The sequence below is a fragment of the Rhincodon typus genome, chromosome 9 (genome assembly GCF_021869965.1).
Source record: "Rhincodon typus isolate 14 chromosome 9, sRhiTyp1.1, whole genome shotgun sequence".
Taxonomy (NCBI): Eukaryota; Metazoa; Chordata; class Chondrichthyes; order Orectolobiformes; family Rhincodontidae; genus Rhincodon; species Rhincodon typus.
The window spans coordinates 25,269,878-25,289,364 of record NC_063340.1 but is presented as its reverse complement, the minus strand read 5'-3'; the positions used below and the strand labels follow the sequence as shown (position 1 = coordinate 25,289,364).

Genomic DNA, 19,487 nt, shown 5'->3' with positions numbered 1-19,487 from the left:
ACGCTTCATCAGAGGCTGCACTGAGGATGCTACCAAGCACGGTAACGAAACGTCTGCAGAACAACAAACCAGCTTGGCGAGCCAAACAACCTCAAAACATGTTTTTGAACAGATGTTTTGTGCATATGAAGACCAGCCATTATTTAAATATGACTTATTCATTTTTTTCAGAACAAAATGAATGAATAGCTTGTGATAGCTGTACTTCTGAGTTTTGAAATTAATCAACTGCTTACTAGTGGACAGATACTTACATGTTCATCTGACATTGCTGTCTTGATATTCTAATGGAAGTGTTCATTCATTTACTTTAAATTGAATTTCCCATTAAACGGTACAAAGAAGAATGTCAGATATGCATGTTAAGCATTTAAACTTTTCATAAAGGTACATGAAGTCTAATATTTTCATCTTGCAGTCATCAGGACTGAAACACAAGAAAACCAACTTTAGAAAGGAAGCAACAGTTACTGAGCACCAGGAGAGAGTACTGTTTGGTTGGACTTTGGTTGGCCTGGTGATGCATCACAAGCTGTTAACTAACTTAGTTACTAAATGTTAATCATTTGTAACTTCATATCCAAGATGAGTAGAATACACAATAGTATAAGTTGCACACATAGTCCGTTTGAAAGAATGAATCCGTTAGGCCAAGTGGCTTTTATCTTATTTCATACTAACATTCTTATGCTTTTCCATGTATTACATATGTAATCCACATGTATTATTTATAATAATTTTAAGTATAAATAAAAATCTAATTGGCTTATTATCAAACCATCACTTGATACAAATGTAGAAAATGGTTATTTGAATTTTAATCCCAATTACAAGCTATCCCAACTGTAGAAATTGAATGGTTTTGATGCCATTCTATATCCCTGCTACTTGGGGTAAACAGAGAACAAAATTAGCCGAGGTACAGAACAGGTGCCTGACTTGAACTTACTTTATTCCTATAAAATGGTTAAACTAAAACTAAAGCATTTGTTTTATAACATTTCAGTAACAAATGAGAGCTGAGTTTTCAGCTCATTTTTGGCTTAGCTGCAAAAATGATTATTGTTGATTTGTAATCAATGTAAATGAATTGATGGATTAGATATTTGATACCAGCTGGTTATTGTGCAAAATTTTAAAAATGAGAATAGCACCCTCTATAAGATTGTTCATCATAACAAGTTTAAAGTATTTTTACAATATTTGCTTACAAAATTACAATGATAAAATATACTTATTCTTATGAAAATTCTGTCAAAGATGAGAAAAGTTGACAGGTGTACATGGCCATCTATTATATTGAGGTGACCATCTATCCTTTTTACGCCCAGTTGGAACAATTTCTGACAAATGGTAGTCGAATTATCACCTTTCGGAATGGCACAAGAAAGGAGGTCAGTGCAGATGGCCAGTCTGTCACAATCACATTCTTCAATGGAGATGTGAAAACATTCATGCCAGATCAGAAAGTGGTATGTACAAATGATGTCTTACACTAGTTATTACAGGTTGAAGAAAGCAGCACAAACTAATCAAATGTTAAAAGAGACACAGGTTTTGAGATATTAATATAGAGAATGCATTTCAAACTATAATTATTCATATTGAGCTTCTTAAAATTCACATCACAATATGACTTCATTCCTATAGAAGAAAACTAGTGTCAGAAAGATGTGCTCTACTTGGATTTCCAGAAGTCTTTTAATAAAGTTCGGCAAGGGAGAGTATTGGAACTAAATTGGATAGTGGAACTAAATCGTGGAAGTATTTGACAATGTCATAATGGCTGTTGAGTTTTATTTTATTGATCAACTTGACAAAGGTTTATTAATATGATTAAATTTACTAGTATGTGTAAGCTGGAATACGACAGTGGTTGTGAGCTGCTTTATTTCATCCTGTTTAGAACTCTGCAAACAGTTTTCACTCAGCACCCACCACACCCCAACAGAAACATTAACAAAGTAATATTTTGTCAAACAGTCATGTGCTTCCCCTCCCATTTGCCTGGATTAGTGCACCTCCAACAACACTCAAGAGGTTTGACACCATCTAAAACATTGGCACCACATTCACAGACATTCATTCCTTACACTCAGGAGCAGCAGTGTGTAACATCTACAAGATGTTGTGCAGAAATTCACCAAGGCTCCTTAGACAGCACCTTCCAAACTCATGACTATTTGCATTTTGAAAGATAAGAGCAGCAGATACATGAGAACGCTACCAATTGCAAGTTTCCCTCCAAGCCACTCACCATCCTAACTTGATAATATAATCTCATTCCTTCAGTGTCGCTGGGCAAAAACCCTGTAATTCCCTCCTTAATGGAATTGTGGCTCTACCTATATCAAATGGACCACAGCAGTTCAAAAGGGTAGTTCATACCACATTCTCAACAGCAACTAGTGATTTGCAGCAAATGCTGGCCCAGCTAGCCACACCTACATACCATTAATGAATTTTTTAAAAGGTGTAGTCGTCTCTACCTGGGAACCTGGGACCTCAGGAACTCCAAAGCTCAGAGGATATATCTGGCCATATCTCAGTAGTTATTTAGAAGCTGCCTGCCTCTACTTCTGTTGAAGCCTTCTGAGAAGTTGCCCTACTATCACTATAAACATTGAAAATCTTGATGGAAAGCAGATATTCATTAATTATGGCAAGGTAAAACATGTTGAATGTATTTTGTAGATGATCATATTTTGCTCACTAATTACATAGTCAACATAATTGAATCAATGGATCACTGATTCTTCAAAAGATAGTTTGGAAGTACCTTTCTCCACATCGCCAATGATGAGGCATGCCAAAATGCTACTAATTTCAATCACTTTCTTCTCTGAATTTGCCAACTGCACAAATTGTGGAGGATCGCCTCTGGAATTTTCTTCTCCATAGTATTCTGTGCTCCCTTCTGTAATGGGGAAAGAACAAACTTCTAAAGATTCTGATGACATTTGTTCACTCAGTCAATCAATCATGAGGTTTATTATATTACTAATGTTTAAAGTATCCCAAAGAACCGTTAATTTAGTTCAATAATTAGTTACGAAAATAATTAATTACAACAAATTAACAAAATCATGTCACTCACGCTCAAGCTGGACTCGTCCAAATTCTCTCCAGGGGAGATGATGTATTGCATTTACAGAATTTGAGAGCTCTTGGACACAGATATAATCCATGGCAAACACATCTACACTAAGTGTCAGTGACTCTAAGAACTTAGGTTTAGAATTTTTGAGCTGGAGGCTGAGCTGCAGACATTGTGGTACGTAAAGGTAGGGGAATGTTACCTGGATGCTTTGTATCAGGAGGCGGTCACATCCTTAGAATAGGATTCCTGATTTGGTGAGTGATCAGAGACAAGAGAATGTGATTTCAAATGAGGTAGGTAATGGGACCCAGAGGGCAGAAGTTCAGGAGTCTAAGCCTTTGCAATTGTCCAACATATTCGAGGTTCTTTCAACTTGCTGAAATGAAAGTGTACAACAGAGTAAATGAACTAATTGACTTAGGCACTGTGGTATAGGAAGCCATTCAAGTTAGGTATTTGGGGTGCCAGGGAAAAGGAATGTCTTGCTTGTGTTGGAGGCAGCATAAGTAGCGAGGGGTTTGGAATTAGCACTATTCCTTGCAGCACAGAGTGAGAGTTCAGATGGCTATGTTGTCTGCTGGTGCTGGAAAGGAACCTACACCAGGAGAGGGAGGATGCAATCATCATGGCCCATGCAGGTACCAATGTCCTAAGCAGGACAGGAAAGAGGCTCTGCAATGACAGTATGAAGAACTGGGTACCAAATTAAAAAGCAGAACTGCAAAGATATAATAACACTGAAGTCATGTGTAAATTGGCATAGAAAAGATAAAACTACAGAAATGAAAGGATGTCTCAAAGACTGGTATGGGAGAAATGGGTCCCATTCACAGGGGACTGGCACCCATACTGTGGAATGTGGAGACTGTCCATTGGGCAGTCTGCACCTGAGCCGTGCTGGGGCCAATGTTATAGTAGATTGTATAATAAGGAAGTTGTGAAGATTTTAAACTAAATAGTCAAGATAGGAATCAAATTTGGGAAGATTTAGTGAATCAATAAGACAAAACATGAAAGAAAAATACTTAGATAGGAAGTTATAAACTGACTGTGACTTGAAAGGGTAGTGAGTACAAATCTAAGTACATCAATAGATAAGGCTAGAAGCTTCAAAATAATAAACAGGTAAAACTAAAAGCCCTCTACCTGAATGCACATAGCATTCAAAACAAAATAGATAAGTTGATAGCACAAAGAGAAAAAAATAAGTACACAGTGGCTCAGTGGTTAGCACTGCTGCCTTATAGTGCCAGGGATAAAGGTTCAATTCCAGCCTCAGACAACTGTCTGTGTCTGTGTGGGTTTGCTCTGGTTTCCTCCCACAGTCTTAAAGGTTAGGTGGCTTGGTCAAGCTAAATTGCATTTGGCGTCCAGGGATACGCAGGTTAGGTGGGTCAGCCAGGCAAAATAGAGGGTTACAGGGATAGGATAGAAGGGATGAGTCTGGGTGAGAGTTGGTGTGGAATTGTTAGGCCGAATGACCCATTCCCACACTTTAGGGATTCTAAGTAAGAATTCTAAGAAAACAATCACAGACACATGGTAGCTTAATGATGTACATTGGGATCAAAATATTAAAAGTATACCTGACATTTAGGAAGGATATAAAGATCAGAAAAGCTGAAGATATGGCTCTGTTAATTAATGATGGTATTAGTGCAACAGAGAGAGATGATTCAAGTTGAGGAAACCATAATGTAATATGGTTTAGATAGAGATGGGAAATGAATAAAGACAAGAAGTCACTTGTGTGAATGAAGTACAGGCCCCCTAACAGTAACCATGTGGTAGGATGGAGTATAAAGGAAGCAATAGTGGGAGCTTGCCAGATAATCATGGGAATTTTAATTTACATGCTTTTTTATTGACTCATGGAACATGGGCATTGCAGGCAGACAAGTCAGATCACAGACAGGAATCTGGCTTGATGGATCATATTTTGATTAGTTTTGGTTGTAATACAGTGGTCTCTCACTGAAACATATGAAAGCTGTCACTGAAAGCACACAACACTGCAGATTTTGCTGTAATAATAAAACAGGAGTTTATTAGCAAAAGAAATGAAGATAAAATAGAATAAAGCAAACCACATACATATAACACCTTTACAAATATTTTAAATATTGAGTAAAATTAAGTAAAAGAAACAAAACAGCTTTTGTGAAGTATGCAAAACAAACCTTGGTGTGGTACCCAAAAACACCATTGATACAATACTCACACCAGAGTCACTACATCTAACATCTCAGTAGATTTAAGTGACTTGTGATTTCAGTTTTAAGACTGGAACTGCAGATAGCTTCTTCCTAGAACTATTGCACACTTGCTTAAGTGCACTCAGATTTAAATAATCTTGTCAAGGTTTTATCCTGATATTGTTGGGATAAACTCCTGGTCTGGGACTAACACTAATTCTGCACTCTAAGGTAAACCAATACAATATATATCCCTCCCTTCTCAGAAGCCATCCTACTGCAAAGATTTCATTGGACTGCTCCACTCAAAGTAAGACTTTAAACTAAAATTTCCCTTTCTAATCTGTGGATTTTTCCCTCGAGTTTAAAACAACAAAATCCAAAAATCTCTAACAAACCTTGAGGCCCTGATATTAACCTTGCAGGGTTGCAGAATAATCTCAAATACACAAAAATCCATTTGTGATGCACAAAACCTATTCAGTCCGCAAAAACTGTTCTAAAAGAAATCACCATTTCTATACAAATGGTTACAAGTTAAGCATTGAGTTCAGAAACCCAAACGAACAATAAACAATTTTAAAAATGTATATGTAAATCCCATCACAGGACTTTTCAGATTTCAGAATGCACAGAGTAGATACATCTCAACAAGAAGGAAGCATTTCAAGAGGAGGACCCACCATCTTTTGGTGAACTAAAATGGTTAAAGATGATAAAAAGTTTGAGAATAACATATAATTGTGCAAAAATGGTAGGCAGGTCAAAACTTTGATAAAAGATTGGTCAAAAGAATACAAAAACAGCAGATGCATCTGTCTCTGGCAGTATTGGAGGAGTGATGACTGCACAATCGTTATGAAGACAAAGTCCCATCTTCATATTGAAGTTACCCTCCATCATGTTGTGTAGACTTCAGTGGTTCAAGAAGGCAGCTTACCACCACCTTTTGAAGGCAAGTAAGGACTGGCAACATATGGCCAAGCCATGATATCCAAATACCATGAATGAATAACAAAAAAACACGCAACTAAGATCGAGATGCTTAGAACTGGGCATCAATGAGCTGCAGCAGCACCAGAATTGTACTCTCACATCTATAAGGTCATGGCCTGGCATATCCTGCACTCTACTTGTACCATCAAACCAGGGGATCAACCCTGGTTCAATGATGAGTGTAGGTGAGCATACCAGGAGAAGCACCAGGCAAACCTAAAAATGAAATGCAAACCTGGTGATGGTACATCACAAGACTACTTGAGTGCCAAACAGAATATACAGCAAATAATACAGCTATGAGATTTCACAACCAATAGATCAGTTCTAAACTCTGTATTCCTTAGTAGTAAATTGTGGGCAATTAACTCACTGGAGGAGGAGACTCCACATATTCTCATTCTCAATGAAAGGGGAGCACACCACATCAGTGTAAAAAATAAGTCGGAAGTATTTGCAACAATCTTCAGCAAAAAGTGCTGGTGAATGATACACCTTGGCCTCCTTCAAGGTTCTCTGTATCACAGGTGCCAGTCTTCAGCAGTTTGATTCACTCCATATCAGATGAAGAAACAGCTGGAGGCACTGGATACTGCAAAAGCTATGGGCCTTGGCAAATTACTGGCAATAGTACTAAAGATCTGTGCTCCAGTACTAGCTGTGCCTTTAGTCAAGCTGTTCCAGTATAATTACAACACTGGTATCTACTCAGCACTGCAGAAAATTGTGCAGATATGTCCTGTTAACAAAAATCAGGACATATCCAACTTTGTCTAACTGTCCCGTCAATCTAAATTAAATCATGAAGTGATGGAAAGGGTCATGAATAGTGCTATCAAGCAGCTGTTGCTTAGCAATAACCTGCTTACTGAAGCTGTTTGGTTTCCACCAAGCATGGACAAAAGAACTGAACTTCAGAGGTGAGGTGAGAATGACTGCCCAGGTCTTGCTGCGTTTGGACATGGCCTGGAACATTTCAGCTGCCTAAATACAGGCAATGACCATCTCCAAGAAAGAGAACTATTGCCCTTTGACATTCAATGACAAAACCATCACTGAATTCCCCACTATGAACATCCTGGGAAATATCATTGACCAAAACTGAACTGGACCAGCCATAAAAATACTGTAACTACAAGAGCAGGTCAGAGGCTAGAAATATTACAGCAAATGGCTCACCTCCTGACTCTCCAAACTCCGTTCACCATCTACAAGGCACAAATCAGGAATGTGACGGAATACTCCCAGTTGCCTAGATGAGTGTAGCTTCAACAACATTCAAGAAACTTCATTCTACCTAGGACAAAGCAGCCTATTTGATTTTTAGTATATTCATAAACATTCGCTCCTTCCATCACTAACACATAATAGCAGCAGTATGTACTATGAACATGACGCACTGTAGGAATTTCCAGGGCTGCTCAGACAAAATCTTTCAAACCTATGACCACCACCATCTAGAAGGACAAGTGCAGCAGATACATTGGATCACCACGACCTGCCAGTACTTCTCCAAGACAGTCACCATGCTGATGTGGAAACACATCACTATTTCTTCACTATCACTGGGTCAAAATCCTGGAACTTGTTCCCTAACAGCTTTGTGGGTAAACTTACACCAACTGGATTGCAGTAGTTCATGAAAGCAGCTCACCACCACCTTCTCAAAGGCAATGAAAATGGCCAGTCAATGCTGGCAGAGCCAATGATCCCACTTCCCCTGAATGAATACAAAAAAGACTGAGCTGGTTAGCTGAGTGTCAGATAAAGTGATGATACCCATTTATCAGTACTGCTCTTTTGCTCTCTCCTCCTCCCTGTGAGGATGTTACACTGTCAGATCATGGGTTCAGATTCCAGTTCTGACTTCTGGGGTAGTCCTTGAGGACGTCCTAGTTCTCCCATAGAACAATGACTTCTAGTATTCCAACCATCTTCCTCACCATTGCTGCAGCACTGTGTCTGTCAACTGACAACCTCCCTCTGTCCTGGTGTTCACTCAATCATCATTTAAGTTGCAGGTATTCTTCTGTGTGGCTTATCTTTAAGAAGTAGCCTGCCTTTGAGTAGATTACGTGCATCCTGGTGTTTCTCCAAAGGTACTGGTCTGCCTTGCTGAATGAAAAGGGAACTGACAGTTTTAAGGAGTAGGCGTTACTGAACATGCTTGCCTAGATGCTACAATCACACAATTTTCATGCTGTTCATATTCAATTGAAATTGGTTGCAGACCATGAACTCTGTGTCCAAAAATCAGAATAACCACATTTCTAGCCCATCGTGTCAAGTTCACGTATGCGGAAAGACATGGAGCAAGATACAGGCACAGCTGAACCATGGTTTGCACCTTAGCAAATGTATATGTGTGTGCATGAGTGAAGAGAAAAAATCAAGAAAGAAAATGTTTTTAACCGTCTAATGTTTTAACCGTCTAAAATAAGTAACATGTTCTGAACTCTTGTAGATTTACTACTATGCTGATGCAAAGACAACTCATACTACATATCCAAATGGAATGGAGATGTTACAGTTTCCTAATAACCAGATAGGTAGGTGTTTTAATGAATCTATAGTCAATTATGTTAATTTAATGCTGTATTGGAGAGATAACAGGTGATTTAATGTCCCTGAAAAGAGATTCAGTTGGAACATAAAAAAAACCTGCTGTTTCGAAGATTCGAGGTTGATCCATTGCTTTCCTTAGGGCTCATGCCTTACATTTTAGGTTTGCACTCCATTTGTTTTTGTGTATCCTTTCTTTGCCCTTTCTCTCTTTAGCTGTAGAAAGATTGTCAATGGATTGAAACTGCCTTCTGAACTTTTCCTAAAACTATTTTTATTGCCCTCTGCTGATACTCCATTTAATTATCTGCATTCCTCTAAGATTCATCTGCATATGGATATCTGTTCCTGAACCAGCATGTACCTTCCACACATCCACACAAGTTAATACCTGGAGCGATAAATAATAATTATGTTAATAAGCTGACTACAAAAAGACTGGGTTGAAGGTTTGGTTCATATTTGCCCCGTTTCAAATAATTTAGCTGTAATCTGAACACATTTTGGAGTGTTTAGATGTGTATGTCAGAAAACTATTCAACTGTGTGATATCACACATCCAGGGAAAATTTTTTTAAAAACCACAGTAGTTTGAAACATCTTGAAACATAGAAACTGCTGTATGTTGGAAATTGTTCTTGATTGTCATCATCAGTAATCACTCACTAACCCATCCCAGGGCAAGTTCCAGTCCTTCCCTCCATTAAAACCAAGAGAAATCATTTCAAATGTGGAACATTTCATCTGTCTGTGGAGCGATCTCTCATCTAAAGCTGATATCAATGTGGGATCCAACACCACATCCAAACTGTGAGCACTGCCTTTGGACACCTAAGGATGAGAATCTTCAACGGCCATGACATCCATGTGATACCAAGATCCTTGTGTATCCTTGAGTCATCCTTCTGATTCTTCTGTATGGTTCCAAAACTTGGACTATGTTTAGATGCCACCTCAAGACCCTTGAGAAGTACCATCAATATTTTTTGAGGTAGATTATCTACATCAGCTGAGAAGATAAACAAACAAGCATTGAGGCCATGATCATTCAAAACCAACTCCACTGGACTGGCCATGTGCTTAGGGTGCCTGAATACCAAAGCAAATCTTCCTTGCCCACTGACTAAAGGCAGTTGAACAAGAGGAGTACAAGAGGAAGCATTTCAAAGATTCCCTGAAGGCTTCCCTCAAGAAATGCAACATAGATGTCAATGTGTGGGAGATCCTTATTCAGAAGATACTGTCTTGGAGGAACCTCCTGTATGATGGGACACCATTCTTTAAGAATACTTGTCAGCAAGAGGAAGTATGGGAAAGGAATTGCAGAAAGAAATGCCAGTGATCTCAAGGTCAAGGGCCAACTCCGCCTCCTGGAAACACCTGCCAAATGTGGCTGTAGAGCTCCAATTTAACATCTAACACCAAAGGCAATTTCTCTGACAACATCAAATACCCTCAGTTCCATCCTGAAATTACAATCTGATTATATGCTTATCTCCTGAAGTGATTCTACTAACTCAGGAACAAGATATCTACCACTTAAACCAAGTTATTATTCTGACACCAGATTAACTTTATCTGCATCTGATGCCCACATTAATGCACTTGCAACAAGTAAAAACAAGGACCCTCCCTAGCTGATGGGTAATTGATGTCAAATGCAATGATACTGAAAATTGACAGGTGAAGTTGCACATGTTGGTCTATTACAATGCTGTTATTTCTTGCATTTTCTTTTATGTGATTTGAAACAACACCTTTCTTATGATTTTGGTAAAATATTGCTATTTTTTGTTTCACAGAAAAGCATTACCCTGATGGTAAGAAGGAAATACTATTTCCAGACCAGACAGTCAAACATCTTTTTCCTGATGGTCGTGAACAGAGTATATTCCCAGATGGAACAATAGTAAATCTGCAGAAGTAAGTGTATTTCTCCCCAATTTTCCCTCAGGCTTGTGTATCTCTCCTATCCCCCTAAGGAAGTAAATGTATTTCTCTCTTATTTGCTCAGAGTTGCTTTATTCTCATTCCTATTTGATGTACTTTCAACTCTTGTTTGAGATACATTTTTCTCATGTCTTTAGACCTATCTGGTCTAAATTATTCTCGATAGCTTTTCCTTGCCAACTCATTGTTCATGAATTGTTATATATGTACTTGTCCTGAAAATACTGATAGCTTCTTACAAAGTTATCATTATTGTTTTGACACTATATTGATGGTTAAATCATTTTCAAAATATTGATGGTAGACAAATGCATCTTAATACTCTGGAATGGTTATCCACTTAGAAGTAAACAAATTTGACAATTCACATCCTTTCCTGTCAGATCCTGTAGCCTGTCATTTCTACTTTTGCATAACTCCACAGTCCTCTGTTAGCCAGTAAACTAACTACGTTTAACATCCTTACTTCACTTTAAATTCTCCATGCTTTTCAATACCTCTGTCTAACACAAAAACAGAAATTGCTGGAGAAACTCAGCAGGCCTGGCAGCATCTGTGGAGAGAAAGCAGAGTCAACATTTTGGGTCCAGTGACCATCATCAGAACACCCCAGCTCTCTATTCTAGCCATACATCTTCATATGGGTTGTCCATTATTCTGATTACTGTCAGATTTTTCTTTGCTCACCACTCCCTCCTATGTCATTAAGTATAGACTTATCAAGGTATTGGTTATTGTTGTTGTTTTAAAAGATTGGCTAAAACATTTAACTGTAACAATATTAGATTGTGCCCAATAAAACAACTATGTCAGTATTAGATGTTCAGTCCACATAGAACCGCTATATCGTTCCCAAAAAGTTACTGTTTTGATGTAAAATATGAAGAACAAAGTATTCAGTTTATGAACATTTGATTCTTTCTTAGAAATGGAGATAAAACTGTCGAATTCAACAATGGACAGAAGGAGATTCACACATCACAGTATAAACGCAGGGAGTACCCTGATGGAACCATAAAGACTGTGTATTCTAACGGGCGACAGGAAACAAAGTACTCCACAGGACGTGTCCGAATAAAAGACAAAGAAGGAAATATCATTCTTGATAAAAAGTGACTGATGAGGCTTCTGTTTGTATTATTTCGAACGGTTGTATTCAGTTTCAGAGTGGATGTTGGGATAAGATCCAACTAAGTTGCAATAGTTATGTAACAGCAAAACAATCTCACAATTCAATCCTGATTTCAATTGATTTTTCATGATTTGTTTTAAGTACAAAATATTGAATGTTCTTTGCTCAAAATCTGAGCCATTGTTGCTTGTGCACAATAACAAATTTGTTAACTTGGAAGAATAATGCATCTTTATGCATACAGGCAGTAGAATTTAGTTTGAGAAAAATTGAAATGAAATATGTATGTGTTATCTCTGAGCCACTTTACTCCTGATTAGGGTTGCTACCTTTTGGATTTTCCTAGAGCCTCCTGGAGCAACCTGAGGTAAAATCATAGGGACGTTAAAAATTATATTTACAACTTTGTTTGTAATTTTAAAATATTTGAGAAGAGCAACAAGCCTGTTTATTATCTAGATGGGCAAGTTGGAGATGCAAAGTTATATGACAAAATCTCTAGGAATACGTCCAAGCAGACTTGCCAGATCTATCCTGATGTTTATTATTTTATTCTGTGGTCATTATCATTAATTGATTACTCTTTCTCTTATTCACTAAGTGTAATAAGATTTAAAGATGTGAAATTTTCACCACATGCAGCACACCAAGTGCAATAACAAAAACAATTGAGAAACATTGAGATCACAGGACTTCACAGAGTGTTGAAAACAATGGGTAAAATAATCAATCCCAAAAAATGTTATTTGTCTGCCCTTTAATTAGAATTATTTAAATTACACAGACTGTACAGTGCAGAAACAAGTCATTCAGCCCAATGAGTGTTCAATTCCATTAGCAGCTCTGCAGAATTTAAATGTGCTTGTCTACAGAAAGATCAGGACTATACTCAGGCTTGGCCTGATAGCAAATGTGTAATTTTTGTGTCACACAAATGCGAGACAATGAACATTGCGAGCAAAAGGGTGCCTAGTTACCTCCCTTTGAGATTCAGTTACATTACCATCACTGAATGCCCCATCATCAATATCCTAGGGATCTGCATATTAATCAGAAATTTAACCGGACTACTCAAATATAACATCAGATCAGAATCAGGGAATTTTGCATTGAGTAACTCATGTTGAGATTCTCCAGAGTCTGTTCACTATCCAAAAGGGACAAGCCAGGAGTGTGATGAAGTTTTTTTCAATTTGCCTGGTGAAGTGCAGTTCCAACTATACATGAGTCTCAATTCCATCCAGGTCAAAACAGCTCACTTAATTTCCACCTTATTCACCATGCAGAATTTCTAATATTCCTGCAGTATGTACCATTTCCACCATGTATTGCAGCATAATTCCAAGGTTCCTTCAACAACATCTACAAAAATTGTGAACTCTGCCACTTAAAACGTCAATGACAACAGGCCAAAGGGAGCCCTATTGGCTGCATGTTCCCCTTCAAATCACACTACCCTTTCTTCATTATCATTGGTTCAAAATCCTGGAACACCCTCCCACTGTGGAAGTACATTCACCTGTGGAGTACAGCCACCCAAGAAGGTAGCTTATTGCCATCTGCTCAATGGCAATTAGATTCAAGAACAAAGATGACACAATATAGATGGAGGGAGACATAGTGTTGAGAAAGTGGGAAAACTGCAGAAGGATTGTACAGGGTAGGAGATTAGCTAGGAGAGTGGGCAAAGAACTGGCAGGTGGAGTACAATTTGAGAAAGTGTAAGGGTATGCACTTTGATAGGAAGAATTGAGGAGTAGACTATTTCCTAAATGGGGAAAAGCTTCAGAAAACCGAAGTATGTAAAAAAGACATGAAGGGCAAATTTTTTACACAGAATGTGGTTCGTTATGGAATGAACTTCAAGAGGAAGTGATGTATATGGATACAGTTTTAATGTTTAAAAGACATTTGGATAAGTATATGAATAAGAAATGTTTGAAGGGATATGGGCCAAACACAGGCAGGTGGGACTAGATTAGTTTGAGATTATGGTCGAATTATGGACTGGTTGGACCGAAGGGTCTGTTTTTGTGCTGAATGACTATGATTGATTGATTGAACTCGTAATACATAGGAACAGAAAAAAGCCTCTTAAGCTTGTTCTACCATTCAATAAGATAATGACAGATTTGTGACTTAAATCCATTTACTAGCTTCTGTCCCATATCCTTTCATAACTTTGGTTAGTGAAAAAAATCTAATAATATAAATATTTATGTATATTAATATGTACAAGTGAATCCCAATTTCCCTCCTGAAAAGTCTGGCTTGATTCTTTAGGCATTGCCTTCCTTAATATTTTCAATAACGGCACTTTAATTAATTGAGGAAATAAACTTTATGTTTTCTTCCCAGTGTTTATATCTCTCTCAGTCATACATTGAGCTAAGGTGATCAGTCTTCTTTATGTTTACATTAATGCTTAGCTGATTTGGTTGCCAGAAGATGCATTAATGCAATCCAGAGATAACTTTCTCAGCTGATTTATCCTTTTCTTCCTACGAGAAGATCACCTTCTCCTCCTCCATCCACATTGCTGAGATCAAGAACTCGGTTTAGGATTAGAGGAGATCTCCATGCATCTCTGTATTCTATAGTGTGGCACACGCAATGTTAATTCCTAGAAGCCCTACTTCTAAATAAAACCAGGAATTTGGAACTCCTAACCAAATAGTTCCATCGGACAGCCCAAAAGTTCTGATGTGTTAACTCATTCTCCCTCCTCTGAAACAAAATAGTTTGGTGTAATTTGAATTCTACTATTCGCACAGGCAGAGAAAAGAAATTAAACAACCATTACCTGTGCACAGTAGTGTATTTGGCAAATGATTTCATTAGCTTGAAGTTTTAGTATTCACTGTTATTTTTATTTCTTAGTGTCTGTCATTGCTTGGTGTCGGATAACTTTGCTGGCTATAACGACAGCCTAGAGATCTTCTATTGAGTATATATGAAATATCTGTTCCATGTTAACTACCAAGAAACATTCATGAGCAACCTAAGCAGTTGTTTCAAAATGTTAACACTGCTTTTACTTTCCAAAAGTGGGTGGATGAAATCAGTCAATGCACGGTAATGACAGACATAAGTGGGGATAATTTTGATTTCTGGTCTGTTGTACATCTCTCTTGATTTTAAATTCTCTTGACTTCAATGGAAATGAAAATTCAAGAGATATATAATGTGTAGTTAACTGTAATAGTCTGTATTACACTTGCTAAATCACAATCCCAATGCACAAACTATTCATTTCTCCCCTCAGTAATTTAACTTTTAAAGAAAATATTGCATAGAAATCAAAATAATTTTAAAAATGTCTTAACTAAATTTAAATTATTTAATAAGATTTTGATTAAAGTGCAGTTTTTTTTCTTACAGACTTAAAGTAATTCCTTGTCTTTATATATCATGTACCACATCGTTTGGTGACATTGCATAGAAAAAAAAGTTATAGTGAACTGTAAAAATATATAAGAATTTAGTATTGTTTGATTATGTCATGAATTTTCCTATTTGCAAAATTTTTATCATATAACTTAAACTTTATAAAATGTTAATATTAGATAAAGATTAGACATGTTTCAGTAATAAGTACCACAATCTATGTTTTACTTCTCTGTAATGTAATGGGGTTAATGTTGTTCAACTAGTTGTTCTAAATGTCTAATTTCTATGAATTGTAGCCACTTGTGACCATGTTTCCTTTTACATCTTAACATTTTTTTGGCATATAATACCATGATATTGTACATTATCACTATATAACATGACATAGTGATAGTCTTATAGTGATAATGGAATAATATGGATTGTCCTAAACCTTCTGTTTTCTGTTAAGCATGTTGGCTGCTGAGACATATATGAACAATTTGATTGTAACATGATTGAAATGGCATTGAGTCAGGACAGGTCAGGCAAAACTGAAGATTCAGCCAGTTTGTACAATGATGGCTCATTTGATCCTGTTAACCACATGAATGCTTATCTGGTAATTGTTAATGCTTATTAGTTTTAAGCACATAATTGAATAATGAGAATAATGTGGCTTAAAATGTTCATGCCTTCAAAACAGAAAATGAAATAATAATAGCAATGTTGCAAGACAGCTTAGGTATAAGAAGAATCTTACAAAATTTTATAGTAAAAGCAAATGGACAATAAACTGGCAGGTAAATTATAAATAAATTAGAATGTAACATATGTTATATAATATAAATATATTTTGTTTTTTGTAATCACATCTGAGTATATATGCCTGGGATCCACAAAACTTCAGTACATGCACATACAGATCTAACCCCTTGTTATAGTAGTTGATAGGACCATAGCTGAAGTCATTAATGGAGAGGGATGGTCAGTGAGGCAACCTCAGCCTCTTCCCTGATACGTGCTGGAGTTGCGGGCCTGCTCAGGGAGGCCGTCTGATTCCAAATCTGTGTCCAACATGGTTGTTGTGCCATTTTAGTTCCTGCTAATGAAGATCTACACCCCAAGGAATTTTGGAGCATATACTTTAATAAATAAGTATCAAAGATATTCTTGCAGCTGTTAGCTCAAAATAATTCAAATTTGTTGAAGTCAAATAAAAGTAATGGCCATAAGGTTGCGTTTGCATTTATGTTGAGCAAATTATTATTGTTACATCTATCTTAAATTGATGTTAACGGTCCAGTTCAGATTAATTTCACTTTTTTACATTTTAATAATGCATATTTAGAGCACATTATATGCATCTCTCTGACGATTAAATGCATTGTTTGGATTGGTATGCTAATTTATTTCAATTGTTTACTAACTATATGTAGCAAACATTTAGTTTAAATGTAGACAGTTCCCCTCATTATTTTCAGTACAGCAATCCACATTTAGCCAGGCTAACTACCATCTTGCAAAGAGTACTATTTCATCATGGTGTGACTGTAACGCTGTTTGACCTTCATTTGAAGCTAATTGTCTGGACTAATATTATACAGGTATAGTTTTAATTAACTTAATAACATCATGTTTGAATGATTTTCATACATTCTTAACTATTTTAGTGGGTTTTAAAGTAGCAACAAAATCTGATTAAAATGTTTCTGAAGTACACAATGATGTACAGGTGATTAACACATTTCTATCAATTCTTAAAATAGCCATAATGCTATATAAAATAATTGTGTCAATGCCACTTTTAAAAGAGCAAAATATAGAATTTCAAATTAGTATACTAACAGTTTATACACAACTTTCCTATGCATAATGTGAGTGCAAAAGTTTTCAGGTTTACTTTACTAATTTATTTCTGTTTAATTGTTATAGACATTTCCTTGTGCTCTCAAGAGGTTGTACTGGTTTTGTTAGTAATTGCACCACCCCTTATGAGAATAGTCCTGAGAGTGTAGGGACATGAGCTTAATAAGGAGAATGAAAGAGAGCAGGGACAGCATGTAAAGGGGATAGCGGACAGTGTGAGAAGAGCAGTAGCAGCAGATAAAAGTCATTGGCAGAGAGCCTCTTCAGCTTGTTTCCCACCTATCAAAATTGAAGTGTAATGTCGGAGGAAAGCAGGTCGTTGATTGGTGTTTTTTTTTGTCTCTTTTGATTGGCCAACTGGTTTAAATCAGGAGACATTATTGCAGCTAAAGAGTACCAGTTAAGAAATTCACCTTTAAATTATTTAACATCCAAACTAATTAAATAGAATAGAGATGGCTAGGTAGGTGGTGTCTTGCAGCTGTAATATGTGGTAGATAGCGGACACAGATGTCATCCAGGGTGACCACATCAGTGGCAAGTCTTGGCTGCTTGAGGAAGTTCCATTCAGAATGTATGTACTGGAGTCCAAGCTGCCAACACTGCATCACAATAAGGAGGGAAAGAGGTACCTGGACACTTTCAGGAGACTGTTACATTAATTACATCAATTTGGATCACAGTCACAGAGAGGAGGGTGTGATTGCAAATGAAGCAGATACGGGGAACCAGATGATATAAAAATACGTGTGAGGACATGTTGTGATGAAGATATAAGGAATCTGCAAGGGGATATAGTTAGGTTGAGTGAGTGGGCAAAAACCTGGCAGATGGAGTTTAATATTGGAAACGATGAAGTCATACACTTTAGTAGGAAGAATCAAAAGGCAGACTATTATTTAAATAGAGGGAGATTCCAAAAATGTGCAGTGCAGAGGGATCATGTGTTCTTATGCATGAAATACAAGAAGTTAGCAATTAAGAATGCAAAAGGAATTTTGACCTTTATTGTTGGAGTTTAAAAACAATTTTGGGCCCTGTATTTAAGAAAGGATACTTTGGCATTGGAAGCAGTGCAAAAGAGATTCACAAGGCTGATTCACCAGATTGAATGGGATAAATGAATTGACTTATCAAGATCTGTTAAATAGGTTAGGCTTTTATTTCTTAAAGTTTAGAAGAATCACATTCAATCTTTTTAAAACATACAAGATTTTGAGGGGGTTTGATAGTGTAGATGAAGATATGATGTTACCATGAGTGGGGGAGTCTTGAATTATGTGCAATAATTACAGCATAAGGGGACTGTCATCTATGCCCCTCATGATTTTATAAACTTTAATAAGGTTGCCCCTCAACCTCCTATGCTTCAGTGAAAAAAGTCCTAGTCTTTCCAGTCTATTTTTATATCGCAAACCTTCCATTCCTAGTGACATCCTGGTAATTCATTTCTGCACCTGCCTAGTTTAATAATATCCTTATGTTGTATGGCACTGTGCTATGCCAATCTCACACCTATATCTTGTGCAAACAACCTATGTGGCAATCACAATGCATATGCTTCAGCCAAGTATTCATGACTCAAAGTCTAAGGGGACTAGACATTGGACAATCAAGGAGGACTGTCATCAGTCAGGATGTTGTCATAGGCAGTCAGGGGCTTGGACATGATCAGTTGGCAGCTTGGCACAGTCAATGTCACATGCTCTGTGTCACTGCAGTCTGTGGCATAGTCCATAATAGGATAAGACCACTAGGAACAGAATTAAGCCATTCAGTTCATCATTACCTGTTCCACCATTCGATCATGGCTGATATGTTTCTGAACCCATTCTCCTACCTTCTCTCCGTAATCTTTGATGTTCTTACTAATCAAGAACATATCTATCTCTGTGTCAAAGACACTCAATGACTTGGCCTCCACGGCCTTCATTAGTAATGAGTTTTACAGATTCACCACCCTCTGAAGAAATTCCTCCTCATCTCAATTCAGTAGGATTGTCCCTTCACCCTGAGGCTGTGCCCTTAGCTTCCAGTCTTTCCTGTTAGTGGAAACATCTTCTCCACATCCACTCTATCTAGATGTCCCAGTATTCTGTAAGTTTCAATACAATCCCTGCATATCCTTCTAAACTCCACTGATTACAGACCTAGAGTCCTTAACTGCACGTCATATGACAATTCCTTCATTCCTGGGATCATTCAGGTGATCGTCTTCGGGATCCCTCCAACACTAGCACATCCTTCTTTAGGTATGGGGCCCAAAACTTCTCATTATATTTCAAAGTGGACTGACTAGAGCCATTTACAACCT

At 37.3% G+C, this 19,487-nt stretch overlaps 1 protein-coding gene across 1 annotated transcript; it reads left to right on the top strand.

The window, feature by feature from the left end:
- Positions 1-1,283: 1,283 nt before the first annotated feature.
- On the top strand, positions 1,284-11,919 carry si:ch211-140l13.3 (centromere protein J). Its single transcript, XM_020520210.2, has 4 exons — positions 1,284-1,472; positions 8,756-8,840; positions 10,656-10,776; positions 11,730-11,919. The coding sequence occupies exons 1-4, from the start codon at positions 1,284-1,286 to the stop codon at positions 11,917-11,919; spliced, it is 585 nt and encodes a 194-aa protein (XP_020375799.2).
- The last annotated feature ends 7,568 nt before the right edge of the window (positions 11,920-19,487 follow it).